The sequence below is a fragment of the Cannabis sativa genome, chromosome 4 (genome assembly GCF_029168945.1).
Source record: "Cannabis sativa cultivar Pink pepper isolate KNU-18-1 chromosome 4, ASM2916894v1, whole genome shotgun sequence".
Classification (NCBI taxonomy): Eukaryota; Viridiplantae; Streptophyta; class Magnoliopsida; order Rosales; family Cannabaceae; genus Cannabis; species Cannabis sativa.
The window spans coordinates 22,095,955-22,112,630 of record NC_083604.1 but is presented as its reverse complement, the minus strand read 5'-3'; the positions used below and the strand labels follow the sequence as shown (position 1 = coordinate 22,112,630).

Genomic DNA, 16,676 nt, shown 5'->3' with positions numbered 1-16,676 from the left:
AATTATTGAAGATGTTAGGGGACAACTAATATAGGTTGTCCATAACTATAGTACATAACCTACCTAAAGTCTAAATCTAATACTCTTAATTTTTTATTTTTTTTTGAAAAGAACAATATATTGCAACTTGAAAATATGAAATAAGTTGAGGTTACAATATATTAAGATTTGGAATATTACCATTCTAAATGGCCTCTCTCTCAAGTCCAGAGCTGTTCTAGCTAACTTATAATACTCTTAATTTGTTAACTGATTTCCGTATTAATAATGCAAACCACACAAAATCTTTTATGTGGTGGTGTTGCCAATTAATAGGGATTTCTTTTTTAAACAAATTTTATTACTATAAATGATCTATAAAAATTGCTCCTTTTTATTAGTTTATTATAGAATCAATTCTTCATTGTTTAGAAAGTTTATTGTAAAATTAAGTCTAATGTTTCTTTAAAGAATAATAAATTTTAATAACTCCACTACCACAAGTCTTATAATAAGCTAGGAGAGGCCAAAAACCAACCTTTATTTTTTAGTTAAGGAATAATGTCTCTTTAGCATGTAATATTATTAACTGAAATTAAAATAAAAAAGCTATAATAAAAATAATGTAGGTAACCATTGGTTAGTAATTTGTTTTTATTATACAAAATTCCAAACATGAACCTCCAGGGGTTCCAGAGCCCTCCCCACCCAAAAAAAAAAGCACTTTTACTATGTTGCTGAGGTAGTAAGAGGCCTAATAAGATGATGGTGGCCCCAGTTTGTGATCAGTGTGATTGGTTTTAGTTTTGCTTTTTGCCTTTTCTTTTTTTTCTTTTCTTGGATGAGAAAGAATGATTCTTGAGCCAGAGAGCTAACCTCACCACCACAACAAAGCTTCACAGCAACTGAAGAGGCAGACAAGAATAAGGGGTGTGGATCCTTAACTTGTTCTTCTCCTCTTTCTCATACTCACCCACTCTCATTCTTCTTACGCTACTTTTTGCCTTTACCACATCTCATCTCTTATTTTCTTTTACCTTTTCCATCTCAACTTTACTTTAATATATATTATTAGTTCAGAGTGCTCTTCTAGTTTTGGAAGTTTGGGGTTTAGGTTTTTGCTTCAAGTTGTATTAGAGATTATTTTCTGGTTATGTTGTGGTTTTTAGCTTCTTTTACCGACTAATAAAGCTACTAACTTTATACTACTTTTTTGGATTTGTCTTGGTGGTTTCTGTCTGTTGGAACATTATCTCTATTTCTCATTCATGGGTTGGTTTCTATTTCTGTCTTAATGTGTTTTTCTTTCCTGCTAAACCATCTAAAGGCTTCTCTTTTTTTGCTGTTCTTTGCTTCTTCACACTCCTGCTGACTTACTCAGTTGGGGAAAAAAGCTTCTCTACGTACGTTATAATTTGTGATTTGGGAGATGGGGTGGGGCTCTTCTTTGGGTGTGGTATTATTGTGTTTAGTCTCAGTTTCTATGGTGTGGAGTAGTGTGAATGGTATAGGTGCAAACTGGGGTACACAAGCCAGTCACCGTCTGTCTCCAGATATTGTAGTGAAGCTTCTGAGGCAGAATGGGATTCAAAAGGTTAAGCTTTTTGATGCTGAGTACGACACTCTTAGGGCTCTGGGTAGATCTGGTATTGAGGTCATGGTGGGTATTCCAAACGACATGCTTTTGACAATCGCCACCAGTGTCAAGGCTGCTGAGAAATGGGTTGCCAAGAATGTTTCAACTCATATCTCCAACAACAATGTAAACATCAGGTTACCTCGCTCATTTGACTACTTAAATTTCTTTGCTTTTTTGTTTTTTCCTTCTTTAATGTTTTTATGTTTAAATTCATTTACTCAGAATATGATATTTATGGTTTATGTGATGTTACCAATAATTTTTGCTTAAAAAGAGTAGGACCAAAACATGTTTTGGTTTGTTCTAAAAATGGTGATTTTCAAATTATACTTAACCATTTGGATCCCCTTGCTCTTTGTTAAGTATAAAGGATGTAATTAATACAGAAACCACTTGGAGTTTCTTGCTTACTATATTATGACTCATTCGTTTGATATTAGGAGAAATTTATGTTTGCGTAGTAAGTAGTGCTTCTCAAGCTTTGTATGAATCCACAGGTATGTTGCTGTTGGTAATGAACCTTTCTTGGAGACCTACAATGGAACCTTCATACAATCAACATACCCTGCTCTACAGAATATCCAATCTGCTCTCATAAAAGCTGGCCTCAGCAACCAAGTAAAGGCAACTGTCCCCCTCAACGCCGATGTCTATGCAAGCTCAGGTGGGCTTCCATCTGGGGGTGATTTCCGAACTGATATCCGCGACCTTATGATTGCCATTGTCAAGTATTTGAGCGACAATGGTGCCCCCTTTACTGTGAACATTTACCCTTTCATAAGCCTCTACACAGATGATAACTTCCCTGTTGAGTATGCTTTCTTTGATGGAAATGCCTCACCAATTGTTGATGGCAAGGCAACCTATTACAACATGTTTGATGCAAATTATGACACTCTTGTATGGGCTCTTCAAAAGAATGGTTTTGGAAACTTACCAATCATAGTAGGAGAAATTGGATGGCCAACAGATGGAGATCGCAATGCTAATCTAGTTTATGCCCAGCGCTTCAACGCAGGCTTCATGTCTCACATAGCAGGTGGAAAAGGAACTCCCATGAGAGCCGGGCCTATTGATGCCTACTTGTTTAGCTTAATCGATGAGGATGCAAAAAGCATTCAACCTGGAAATTTCGAGCGCCATTGGGGGATATTCTACTATGATGGCTCGCCAAAATACCAACTTAATCTTGGTACTACAAATACAGGAACACTGGTTAAAGCTCAGGGTGTGGAGTATTTGGAACCAAAGTGGTGTGTGATGAGGCCATCGGCCAAACTTGACGACCCACAAATTCCACCGAGTATGAGCTATGCGTGTGGACTAGGTGATTGCACTAGCCTCGGGTATGGGACTTCCTGTGGCAACTTGGATGCTCGGGGGAATATTTCATTTGCGTTTAACAGTTACTTTCAGATAAATAATCAACTTGACACTGCTTGCAAGTTTCCAAACCTTTCAATGACCACAAAAACGAATCCATCAGTTGGGACTTGCCGATTTCCAATAATGATTAAACCGTACTATGGCGGAGCAGGGAGGCTCCAGAAGCTACCAGGAGGCTTGGTTGCAGCACTTGTTCTGTTGTTGGTAACACTTGTGTGAAATCTTCTTGAGATCCAATCCTCATGTAAGGTGAGGTACCTACCATTATCCCTCTGTAGAGGAAAGGAAAGTAAGGCCAGTTGATTGAGAATTGGCGTTGAAATGTTGTACAAATTTTTGGGGTTAAGCCAAGGAATGCTTGAAATTTGTCTGGATTATGCATAATGCATATTTGAAACTAGAATGAACTCTTTATTGAACTATTTTATGAGATTAGCCATATTATTGTGAAATTTGAAGAGCATAGGAAAACAACCATTCTCCTCAGGATCGGAAGGATTTTGCTATAATTTGAATTAAATGGTATTATTTGGCTCTACTTTCACATGCAAATAAAGTGAAAAAAAACCTGCTAGGTTTATGATGAAATATCATTGCTTTTCGTTTTGGTGCAAAATTTGAAGTCAATTGATGTTGAAAGTGATGGTAATAGATTTTCTTTTTTTTTATTATTTTCTTTTCAAGGAGGCATTAAAAGAGGGTGGCATTACTGAGAATAAATTAACGAATAACGAGTAGCGAAGTGGAGGAGTCGTGAAAGGGAAAAAAAAAGTAATAACTGCTCCTAATGACTAATGAGTGGGGGTCTAATTTTAGATGCGGGTATAGGTTTCAATATTCATACTTGAGTCAAGTTCGGGGAAATAGATACTGTATATATTTAAGTTTTAAAATCTAAACTGTTATAATAAAAAAAATGATACTTAACTTTGTCAATTCTTTATTATTATACACCATATTTCACTTATGTTTATTTTTTTAATGAATTTTTGTGATTTTTTTTTTTAATTTTATTTGACACATCATTTTTTTAAATTATATATATAATAGGTACTTGATGGGAATCCTTTCTCTGCTGGGTAATTTTCGCTCCGTCCTCACTTTAATTTAAACGAGTATTGGGGCGGATATGAGAGTAAATTTAGGAAGCAAGTACGGGGGTGGGGGAGCAATCTCCGCCCATGCCCTATCCCAGTGGCGGACCCAGAATTTAAAGTGAGGGGGGCGTAAATAAATTTAAAAAGAAAATATAAAGTGTAGTTAGTGGGATTTGAACCTTTACCCTCTAACCTATTTACCAACTACCTTAACCATTACACCAAGGTTACTATTATGTCTATAAATATCATCTTTTAATACAAATATATGTTGTAACTAATTAAAATACATATACATTTTTTTCTCGATTTTTTTTTTTTCAGGGGGGGCGACTGCCCCCCCTCGCTACAATGTGGGTCCGCCTATGCCCTACCCGCTTAGATCCTTATGTTTGAACTTTGAGTTCACTTTTCAGTTTTCATCTTTGATTTTTTTGGTTTTTTTTTTCCTTTTTAAAAGTTTGATTGCTAATTTATTTATTTATTTTTAAATTATTCTTATTTGATTATTTTTTTTTAAAAAAAAAATTATTAGTTAAATTAAAATTTTGTATAAAATTTGCAATTTTTCTCCCTGAACTTTCGACAATATTAATTTTGCTCCATAAAATATACGACTTGTTAAGAATTTCCCCTGAACTTTTACATTTATAGAAATTTAGTCCTTCTGTTAGGTTCTGTTTCATTATTTCATTTAAATACTGACGTGTTTTTGTAAATTAGTAACTTTGCCCCCTAAATTTTGACAACTATCAAATCGTACCCTCAAAATAAAAATGATAAAGGTTCAATATTTTATTTAGTAAATCTTAAAAAATTAATTTATATCTTAAAAAAAATTATATTGAATGATTAAAAAATTAAGAAAGAAATTAAAATTTTAAAACTAATTAAGCGACTTAAAAAATTATTTATTTCTTACTAAAAAAATTATTTAGATATTAGAAAAGATATATCAAAAATTTTATTTTGTAAAAACTAAATTTTACGGGAACAAACTTGAGTCTATTTTTATTTTTCTCAAAAAATGTAGATTTATTTAAGTAAACATAACATTTTTTTAGTTTAATTTCGAACTTTTTTCAAAATAATTTTATATTTTTATTGAATTTTTAATTATTTTTTATTTGTTAAGATATGAATTTATAAATATAAATAAATTTAATTTTTTTTTTTAAACAATCTTAGTTTTTTTAAATTATTTATTGTATTCTCAATAATTTTGGTTTAATTTTTTTAAGATACACGTGTATAAATAAAATTTAAAAATATTGTTTTAAGAATAATTTAGTTTTTTTTAAGTAAAATTAACATTTTTTTAATTAATTTAATATTTTTATTGCATTTTTTTAATAATTTTTATTATTATTTTTTAGAATTAATAGAATATTATAATTTTTTTAAGAAAATTAATAAAAGGGAGTAAAATTTTGTATTGGTCAAAAGTTGAGGGGGTAAAAATATTAATTTTTAACGGTAAAAGAAACAGAACCAAACAGAAGGGACATAATTATGTAACTATAATATTTTAGAGGGAATTTTAACCAAGTCGTATATTTTAGGGAACAAAATCAGGTAGTGCCAAAAGTTCAGGGGCAAAAATGCATAATATATATATATATCTCTTTTATATTAAAGAGCATTGTTATTGGGCACTAGTGGTGCCCAGGACCTTCCATAGGTGGTGTCTCACGATTAATTAACGATATTGCCTAAAAGTTATTTTCTTAAGTTATATGGGACCTAATACTTAATTACATCAATAACAGTCTGAAACCGAGGAGGGTGTTAGGCACCAGTGGTGCCTTTTAACAATTCTCTATATTAAATGTGGCTATCTAATGCATAGGTAACAACAAAAATACAATTTTCTCTCGAGGGTTCTTGTTCTTGCTGCTGGGAAGCTGGTGCCATGGCTAAAACAAGATCGAAAATTCAAGGGAGAGCTCATTCTGTATCAAAAATCAGTAAGAAGAAGGTTGTGAAACAGCGATCAGAGGTGACTCGAACTATTAGGGAAGATGAGGAGACTGGAATTGAGCCGTTGGAGGTATCGGAGGATGAGGATGGGAAAGAAGAGGAGCTTAAGCATAGAGACGTATTTCAATCGCCTTTATCTCCCAAAGCTTCATTGGAGGATATTCAGAGACAGGACGATGTGAGAAACGACTTTGTGCACTTTCTTCGTGCAAATGACCAATGTAACAGTGAAATAGCACAAGGTATGTCTCCGATTCCCCCTACTTTGCGATCTGGAAGTGTGGTGCGAAACCTTGATAAATCTTTTAGAAACTCTGAATCTAGTAGCAGCAAAGTGAAGATATCGTTTGAAGATATTGAGGAGGAAGTCTCTTTTTGGACACCTTCAATAGTGTGTTATGTATTGGGGGCAAACCCTCCTGTACATATTATTGAGGGATTTGTTAAAAGACTTTGGTCTGATAAGGTGGATATGGTGAAATTACTGTCGTATGGTGTCTTCATAATCAGATTTAGCTCACTGGAACATAGAGACCAGATTTTAAATGGTGGATATGTGTTTTTCAACAGAAGACCGGTTATCATGAAGCCATGGGATCCTCATGAGAATTTCAGGAAAGAAAACATCAAGAGTGTGCCAATTTGGATTCACCTGGAAGAATTGGAGTTGAAATACTGGGGACAAGGGACACTGTTCAAAATTGTGAGTCAATTAGGCAAGCCGATTATGCTGGATTCTGTAACCAAGGACAGAGAACGATTGAGCTATGCTAGAGTTATGGTAGAGGTGCAGATGGACCAGAATTTTCCAGAAATTCTGGAATTTGAGAATGAATATGGTTCAGTTACCACAGTAGGTGTGAAATATGAGTGGAAACCAAATGTTTGCTCCCACTGCTCTGGTTTAGGACACTTGGCTGCTGACTGTAGGAAGCATTCAAATGGGAAGCCACAGTGGGTTGTGAAACAGGATCATAGAAAGCAAGCTGAGACAGATGGAGAGGGATTTGTGAAGGTGATGAAGAATAAAAGTGGTCCAAGAAGGCAGAATGAACCCCTGAATGTGGGGAAGGTAGGGACTGCTGTTAGTAATACTTTTCAGGTGTTGGAAGACAATGAGAACATGGGCAATATGGGAAATAATTTCGATCAGATACTGGAAGATGAGAATGAGACAGATGAGACCATGGGGAAAGAGAACAAAACAAGAGGGGGGGAGTACCCTCTCTTGGAAATGGATAAACTACTTTGTTGGAATGTCCGAGGAGCCAATAATCAACATAAACAACAGCTTATAAGGCAATTTATCTATGCTCAAAAGGTTGATTTTGTTGGTCTCCTCGAGACTAGAGTTAAGGCTCCAAAGCTTGGGGCCTTATACTCAAATGTGTTCCAAGGATGGTGTTTCTCTTCCAATATAGCGTGGCATGCTGGAGGGAAAATTGTGATAGCCTGGAATCCTCTAAGATTCACTGTTGATATTATTAAATGCACTAGTCAAATAATGCATTTAAAAATTTCGACAGTGGATGGTTTCAACAGTTACCTAACAGTAGTTTATGCAGCAAATAGTCGGATGGAGAGGAAAATATTATGGAAGGACTTGAGGGAGATTGCTACTGCAGACAAATGGGTCCTAATGGGTGATTTCAATGATATACTAGCTAAGGAGGAAAGAATTGGTGTTAGGGTCAAATCATATCCTGATTTGGACTTCAGGCAATGTGTTAATTCCTGTGAGTTGGAAGATGTTAAATTCAGTGGCAATTATTTTACATGGTCGAATAAACAACCAGGTGAAGACAGAATTTTTTCCAAGATTGATAGGATTTTAGCCAATCAAGCTTGGATAAATACTTATGAATTTGCAGAAGCTGTGTTCCTCAATGAAGGTCTCTTTGACCATTCTCCTGGCATTCTAACTCTTCACCCTGGTCAGGTGGGGGGCATGAATCATTTTTAAAGGAAGTTTGGAGTGTGACAATAATGTTGGAAATTATTTTACCAGGATCATAGATCTACTCACAAGTATGTTTATTAACATCCTAAATAAGAACTTTCTAAAACGATAAATTAAACACATATAAAGTTTAAGAAACCTTACATTGGGTGCAGCGGAATTAAATGGCTCCTTCCGTTCAGATCTCTAACCCTTGAATCCTTTCTGTAGCAGAGTATTATCAAGATCTGAACCTGGATCTCTTTCTCTGAATCCTTGATGCTGAATCTCCTTTGCTGATGATCTTTCTTCACGATCTTCCTCACTATGATTGAGGTATTGCTTGATGTGTGTGGGCACTACTCTAATCACTAAGGTAATTTCGAAATTCTAAGGAAGAAGAAAGAGAGAGGGTGGCGGCCAAGGTAGAGAGAGAGGCCCAGGTTTTCTGATTCAGAAGTGTAATTTTCCTGAAGCCTTCACTATCTATTTATAGCATTCCACTGGGGTTAGATTTGAATTATATGGCATTGAAATAATGAAAAAATCAACTTAAAAAGCCTACAAAGGTGTCCGGCCATGGCTTAGTGGACTGGGCCTTGCTTTTTGCAATTTTGCAATTTTAACACCTTTTGTATTTGATTTTCTCAAAAATGCCAATTTCCTAATTCAATCATTTAAATGCCAATTCTAACTATTTAATAATTATAAATAATTATTAAATAATATTGTCATTTATCATATTTATTAATTGAACCATACAAAGTATCATAATTAACAAATATGCCCCTATTAACTCTTTCTTTACAATTTCGCCCTTACTTAGTGAAAATTTCACAAATAGACATAGTCTAATTTGTGAATTATAATTGATTAATCAAAACCAATTACATGAGTCTTACAAACAATATTATCTCAACTAGTGGGGGGACCATGGGTCTATATAACCGAGCTTCCAATAAGTAGATCAAGAATTTAGCACTAAAATTCACTAACTTATTAATTCTTCGTTGAATCCACGCATAGAACTTAGAATTGCACTCTCAGTATATATAATGCTCTATATGTTCCACCATATAGACACATCATTAGTTATCCATTGTTATAATCCTAATGTGATCAATGATCCTCTATATGAATGATCTACACAGTAAAGGGATTAGATTACCGTAACACCCTACTATGTATTTTATCCTTAAAACACTTGACCCCGTATAAATGATATTTTAGCTTATGTGAAATGAGATCTCCACCATTTATTTTTGTTTGGTCAAGCTCGAAGGAGATCATCCTTTGCTTACTATTCGCCAGGTAGAAGCTATAAATTCCATGTTTATGCTAGCGCTCCCACTCAATTGCACTACCGTGTTTCCAAAATGTACGTATCACCCTGACCTAAAAGTAGGCTTAACTAACAAATCAAAGAACACGAATAGCCTTTCAAGATTGAGCCTAATCATAACAGGATTAAGATCATTTGATCTAGGATCAACTTGGCGATATTGACTTGAATAGATTTTACGGTAAGTTTAATTAAATCTAAGTCAAAGTTCAATATCGGTCCCTTCCGATGCATACTCCATGCATCCAACCTGAGCTTTACTTTAACCAATGTTCTGGAAAGAACATAGTATTTCTCCAAATACAAGTAAACTCTTGTTGTAGATTATCATATCATTAAAAACCTGTGTCTGATAAATCTAGGAAACTTTATTCACATAGTCATGTTTACTTTCCAATGTGATGACAACACAATAAACATGATCAAGTATGTGAAAAGGGTTTAAGATGAATTTATAAATCAAATTGACAAGCAATTGATAAAGTGAACCAAAACATACACAAATGAATGAAAAATACTTCTGTTTCTTTATTGATGTTGAATAAAATAGATTACATTGAAATGGAGTTTTATTTAGGGCATAAAACCTAACAAATAAGAGGGTCGAAATATGTTCCAAGTGGTTACAAAAATGAAGCAGTTTAAAGTTAAGCTGAAAGAATCTAACAAGGAGGGATTTTCAGACCTGCAAAGTGCAGTCAACAAGGCAAAGATGGAGCTGGAGACATGGCAAAATATGATACACCAGCAGCCATTGAATGCAGAATTACATAGCAAAGAAAATGAAGCTAGGGAGTTGTTAGTCAAAGTGCAAAAGGACTACTCTTCATTTCTGCACCAGAAAGCAAAAATGGCGTGGATTGGGAACGGATATAGTAATACTGCTCTGTTTCATGCGTGCATTAAGCATCGGGTGAGGCAGAATCGAATTCTATCCATTGAAAATGAAGCAGGAAATCGGGTTCATGAGCCAGAACTTATAACTGAAGCATTCCTATCTTTCTACAAGCAACTGTTGGGATCTAGCATGTTGAACAGAAGGAAAGTGCAGCATAGTATTCTCTCCAGGGGTCCTCTAATTACTGGTGAGCAGTCTCAATTGTTAACTCGGGAATTCTCTAAAGAGGAGGTAAAGGTGGCTGTTTTCAGTATTCCAGTGGGCAAATCTCCAGGGCCAGATGGTTTTTCTAGTAGTTTTTTCCAAGATAATTGGGTAATGATTGGAGACGACATATGTGAGGCAGTAATTTCTTTCTTGGAAACAGGTAACATTCTCAAAGAAATCAATTCCACCATTATTACCTTGGCTCCAAAAGTAAAATGCCCTAACACTGTTAAGGATTTTCGTCCAATTGCTTGTTGTAATGTTATATACAAGATTGCAACTAAGCTTTTGAGTACAAGAATCCGAGACATTCTCCCTGAGACAATCTCTCACTCTCAAGGAGGCTTTATTAAGGGGAGATTCATAGGGCATAATATCATGATTTGCCAGGACTTGGTAAGACATTACCACAGGAAAGGCAATAAACCAAGTTGCTTGATTAAGTTGGACCTTCAAAAGGCATATGATACTCTAGAATGGGGGTTTCTGGAAGAAATGTTAGATGGTTTAAAGTTTCCCAAGAAGTTTATCCAGCTTATAATGAGATGTGTTTGTACTCCCAGATTCTCTCTCATGTTTAATGGGTCCTTACATGGTTTTTTTGAAGCTAAAAGAGGTCTCAGGCAGGGGGATCCTATGTCTCCATTGTTGTTTGTCCTGAGTATGGAATACTTGTCAAGGCTTATGAAGAAGATTGGAGAGAAAAATGACTTTTACTTTCATGACAGGTGTTCTCAGCTCCGACTAAACCATCTAGCTTTTGCTGACAATGTTCTGCTTTTTTGCCATGGAGATTCACAGAGTGTCAATTATATGCTTCAGGCCCTAAAGCTTTTCTCACTCTCATCAGGTCTTCATCCTAATGCCAGCAAAACTGCAATTTATTGTAGTAATATGCCAGAAGAGAGTGTGAAGAAGCTGATTAAAACATCTGGTTTCTCTAGACAGGAATTACCATTCACTTACCTGGGGATTCCTATCTGTGCAAGGAAGATCTCAGGTAAGGAGTGTGAGCTTCTGGCTGAGAGAATGACTACTCGAATCAAGAGTTGGAGTTCAAGAAACCTCTCGTTTGCAGGTCGGATTACTTTAATCAATTCAGTCTTAATTGCGATTCAGGCTTACTGGAGCCAGATAATGGTGTTGCCAAAAAAAGTAATCAAGGCTATTGAAGCCATCTGTAGAGCTTATATGTGGAAAGGTCAAGCAATGTTCCATGGGGCTGGTGCGGTCTCTTGGGAAAACACTTGTCAACCAAAAAAATCAGGTGGATTGGGGATTATAAAGATTGAGGAGTGGAATAAGGCAGTTGTAAGTAAATACATCTGGGCTATTTCAAACAAACAAGAGAGCCTTTGGCAAAGGTGGATACACAGTGTCTATCTCAAAGACCATGATTGGTGGAGCTACTCAGCTTCTATCCATGCCAGTTGGTATTGGAAAAAGCTAGTGGCTATCAAGAATCAGATAAAGCAACTGACTGATACAACTGAGTTTCAGCAAGGGAAATACACTATAGCACCAGGATATAAAATGTTTTCTCCTTCAGTTGCTGGCCCGAGATGGTGTAAGGAGGTTTGGAGTAGATTAAATATTCCCAAACATAGTGTTATCTTGTGGTTAGCAATGCTAAATCGCTTGAAAACTCAAGACAGGCTGTTCAATATTGGAGTACAAGTACAAGGAAAATGCTGCATGTGTGAGGATTGTGAAGAAACAAACCAACACCTATTCTTTGAATGTGCTACTACTGTAGATAAATTGCAGGAAATTAAACAATGGCTGAAGTGGAATGCTGTTTCAACATCACTGCCCCAGTTGCTGCGATGGATAGACAGAGCAAAACTTTCGAAATTTCGAAAGATGGTGTATATAGCTGCGATTGCTAGCTTGGTGTATAGTATATGGAAGCTGAGGAATTACAGAATTTGGCAGGGGGTGTCTATTGACTCAAACCGAATTGTTGAAGAAACTAAAGGGAGCATCAAAATGAGAGTGGCAATGTTTACTCCTAAGAAGACCAAGGATATAGATAAGGAGTGGTTTAATGAGCTATGATGTAAAAAAAATTGAGGAATACATATTGATGTATAGTTTGTGTAGGCCCGTATAGGGTGCTAATAGGTTGTAAATCTTGTTTGTGCAATATAATGTCCTGAGTTATCAAAAAAAAAATGTGACTATCTAACAAAAATTATTAGTTTAATGTTTTTTCGTTAAAAGTTAAACGGTTAAAGCTAACACCATTAAATTAATTATTAATTATCATATAACGGTATCAGGTGTTGGAAATTATTTTACCAGGATCTTAGATCTACTCACAAGTATGTTGATTAACACCCTAAATATGAACTTTCTAAAACGATGAAATAAACACATATAAAGTTTAGTAAACCTTACATTGGGTGCAGCGGAATATAATGACTCCTTCCGTTCAGATATCTAGCCCTTGATTCCTTTATGTAGCAGAGCATTATCAATATCTGAACCTGGATCTCTTTCTCTGATTCTTTAGTGCTGAAACTTCTTCTTGCTGAAAGTCTTTCTTCACGATCTTCCTCACTATGATTGAGGTATCACTTGCTGTGTGTGGGCACTACTCTAACACTAAGTATTTCGAAATTGAAGAGGGAGAAGAGAGAGAGGGAGTGGTCGACCAAAGATAGGGAGAGAGAGAGAGAGGCTCAGTTTTTTCTGAATGAAAGGTCAGAAGAAAAGTGTGTAAATTTTTTGTGTAAATTTCCTGAAGCCTTCACTACCTATTTATAGCATTCCACTAGGGTTAGGTTTGAATTATTTGGCATTAAAATAATGAAAATATCAGTTTAAATTCCCTACAAAAGTGGCCGGCCATACAAAGTGGATTTGGGCCTCACTTTTTGCAATTTTACAGTTTTATCTTTTCTGCATCTGATTTTCTCAAAAACGCTAATTTTCTAATTCAACCATTTAAATGCCAATTCTAACTATTTAATAACTATAAATAATTATTAAATAATATTGTCATTTATCATATTTATTAATTGAACCATACAAAGTATCATAATTAACAAATATGCCCCTAAAACTCTTTCTTTACAATTTCGCCCTTACTTAGTGAAAAATTCACAAATAGACATAGTCTAAATTGAGAATTATAATTGATTAATCAAAACCAATTATATGAGTCTTACAAGCAATATTATCTCAACTAGTGCGGGGACCATGGGTCTATATAACCGAGCTTCCAATAAGCAGATCAAGAATTTATTACTAAAATTCACTAACTTATTAATTCTTCATTGAATCCACGCATAGAACTTACAATTGCACTCTCAGTATATAGAATGCTCTATATGTTCCACAATATAGACACATCATTAGTTATCCATTGTTATAATCCTAATTTGATCAATGATCATCTATATGAATGATCTACACTGTAAAGGGATTAGATTACCGTTACACTCTACAATGTATTTAATCCTTAAAACACTTAACCCCGTATAAATGATATTTCAGCTTATGTGAAATGAGATCTCCACCATTTATTTTTGTTTGGTCAAGCTCGAAGGAGATCATCCTTTACTTACTATTCGCCAGATAGAAGCTATAGATTCCATGTTTATGTTAGCGCTCCCACTCAGTTGCACTACCGTGTTCCCAAAATGTACGTATCACCCTGACCTAAAAGTAGGCTTAACTAACAAATCAAAGAACACGAATAGCCTCTCGAGATTGAACCTAATCATAACAGGATTAAGATCATTTGATCTAGGATCAACTAGGCGATATTGACTTGAATAGATATTACGGTAAGTTTAATAAATCTAAGTCAAAGTTCAATATCGGTCCCTTTCGATGCATACTCCATGCATCCAACCTGAGCTTTACTTTAACCAATGCTCTGGAAAGAACATAGCATTTCTCCAAATGCAAGTAAACTCTGTTGTAGATTATCATATCAGTAAAACCCTATGTCTGATAAATCTAGGAATCTTTATTCACATAGTCATGTTTACTTTCCAATGTGTTGACAACACAATAAACAGAATCAAGTATGTGAAAAGGGTTTCAGATGAATTAATACATTATGTACATATAATCATGAAATAAATCATGTGAACCATGCAACATTAAATGTTATTTCTGATCTGTATTAATAAGTAAATCTGATTATATTGAAATGAGTTTTATTTAGGGCATAAAACCCAACAAACTCCCACTTGCACTAATATAAAACAAAATGTGCATTTCAAATAATCTCAACACCTTGATATACAAATCAAGTGTAGTAGTAGTAAACTCCTCGTAATAGGATCTGAAAGGTTGAATTAACCACAACCTTTTCTCCACCATTACTCTTCCTTAATCACAAAATCATTGATAATGTGAAATTCCTCTCTATATGTCTACTCTCTTGGGATACTGGATTCTATACCTTTGGCAACTACTTTTGGTTAATCAGGAAATTAACACTAGTAGTTTAGGCAATTTGGAATGGTGCCAAAGATGTATAGAACTTTCCTTAGACTGAATAAGTACCTTTCCTGCAGCTTTAACATTCAGTCCCTTCCTGGTAGACCTAGAGACTTCAGATAGGTTTTTACACTTCTCCAAAATCAGTATTCCACCCCCAGAGTAATCATTATCTTATCAGAAAGATTTTCTAGCACTAAGGCAAATTTCGAAATCTGATGTGGTGTAGTCTAAGAGTTTTAAACACACCCTTATAGACTAACATATAGTTACTCTTCTTAATCTTACGATTTAGTTGATTGTCTTCCAATGTTCTTCTCCTGGATTAATCTGATACCTACTCATTACTCCCACTCAACAGCAGGTGTCTGGTCTAAGGCATACAAAAGCATATCTAAAACCTCTCACTGTTGATTTAAGAAATTCTTTCATGGCTTTATCTTTTCTGGAATAGTTGAGACTTTTCCTTAGATAAATAAAATCTATGCCTAGAAGTCGAGAAGCTTCTATAGATTGCCATTAGAAAGAAAATGCTTCAGCATCTTATTAAAGTAAGTTGCTTGCATTAGAGTAAGTAATTACCAGGTATACCACAAGCCATAGGTTTAGATAAACTCAAACCTATAATACTAGGAACAGGAAGTTTTGTTAAGTCCATTGAATAGACTTATTAACAAAAATTTTCTTTTATGTCCTTGTAATAGAAAACTTAGGTTGCTCCATGTGAATGGATTAAACCATAGTTCTATTGGCTTTTCTTCTTAGTTTCTTATCTTGACAATCCATTACTTGTTTATACATACAATGGATTTTAATTACTAGTGTCTCCCAAGTCATGAGAAGGTGAGTTCCTAGAAACTCTCCCACTACGACAAGGTACCGTGAATTATGTCTAAGAAAACTAAATGGTATTGATCTCTTCGGTTGTGTCAAAACAACAGAGGCAGTGGGATCATCATATTTCAAATAAGATGATAGAACACTTTTGGAATCAAGAATTAAATATCTCCTTTATTTTCAAACGTAGTCATTATCTTAGAAAAGTAGTATTTCTTTTAAATAAACACTTTCTTATCTATTGACTATGGGATGGTCCACCCCTAATCACTTAGAATAGCTAACAAACCATGGTTAACAGTTCTAGCTTTTCTTAAGATTTTGATTAGGTCATCCATGATTCTAGTAATGATTTACATTAAGTATACAACCATTACATCATTCTGAAATTGTATTACCATAGAAGGAATTAGGCAACGACTAGTAACTAATCATCAACATGCAACTCAAAATTTCTGGGGAGGTAAGTTTAGATATAATTCAAAAATCAATTTAATGATCTTTGAACTGCATATCTACTAACTATTTCTCCACCCATATCAGTTCGCAAGATCTTTAACCACTTACCTTAATGGTGTTTAACCATTGCTTGAAATTAATGAAATTTTACAAACATTTCAAATTTCTTTGCATAAGGTATAATCTAGAGTTATCGTTTTAAGAATACAACAAAAAACTCATATCCACCCCTGAATGTACATCCATTTCGAATGAGATGAACTACTTTCAGTGGATATAGGCATATTAACTCTTTGCAGAGATTGATCTTGTCAAAACCACTATGAACAAGATACAAATTCCATAGATAAATAAAATGTGGTTGTGCCTTTTGATGACTTAGGTTTAGTTACATCAAAGAGTTCTTAGAATACTGCAAGTGGATCCTGGTCACAGTATACCTAACTCATATTCCA

The 16,676-nt window shown here is 34.8% G+C and overlaps 1 protein-coding gene across 1 annotated transcript; it reads left to right on the top strand.

Moving 5' to 3' along the window:
• The first annotated feature begins 263 nt into the window (after positions 1–263).
• LOC115713942 (glucan endo-1,3-beta-glucosidase 6) lies at positions 264–3,456 on the top strand. The gene is made up of 2 exons (XM_030642429.2): positions 264–1,752; positions 2,116–3,456. Exons 1-2 carry the CDS (start codon positions 1,409–1,411, stop codon positions 3,221–3,223), a joined length of 1,452 nt encoding a protein of 483 aa, XP_030498289.1. The 5' UTR covers positions 264–1,408; the 3' UTR covers positions 3,224–3,456.
• Positions 3,457–16,676: the final 13,220 nt, after the last annotated feature.

Coding starts and splice junctions, on each gene's coding strand:
- LOC115713942 (XM_030642429.2), top strand. CDS start 1,409: ATGGGGTGGGGCTCTTCTTTGGGTGTGGTATTATTGTGTTTAGTCTCA. Junction 1,753..2,115: donor AACAACAATGTAAACATCAG/GTTACCTCGCTC, acceptor ATGAATCCACAG/GTATGTTGCTGTTGGTAATG.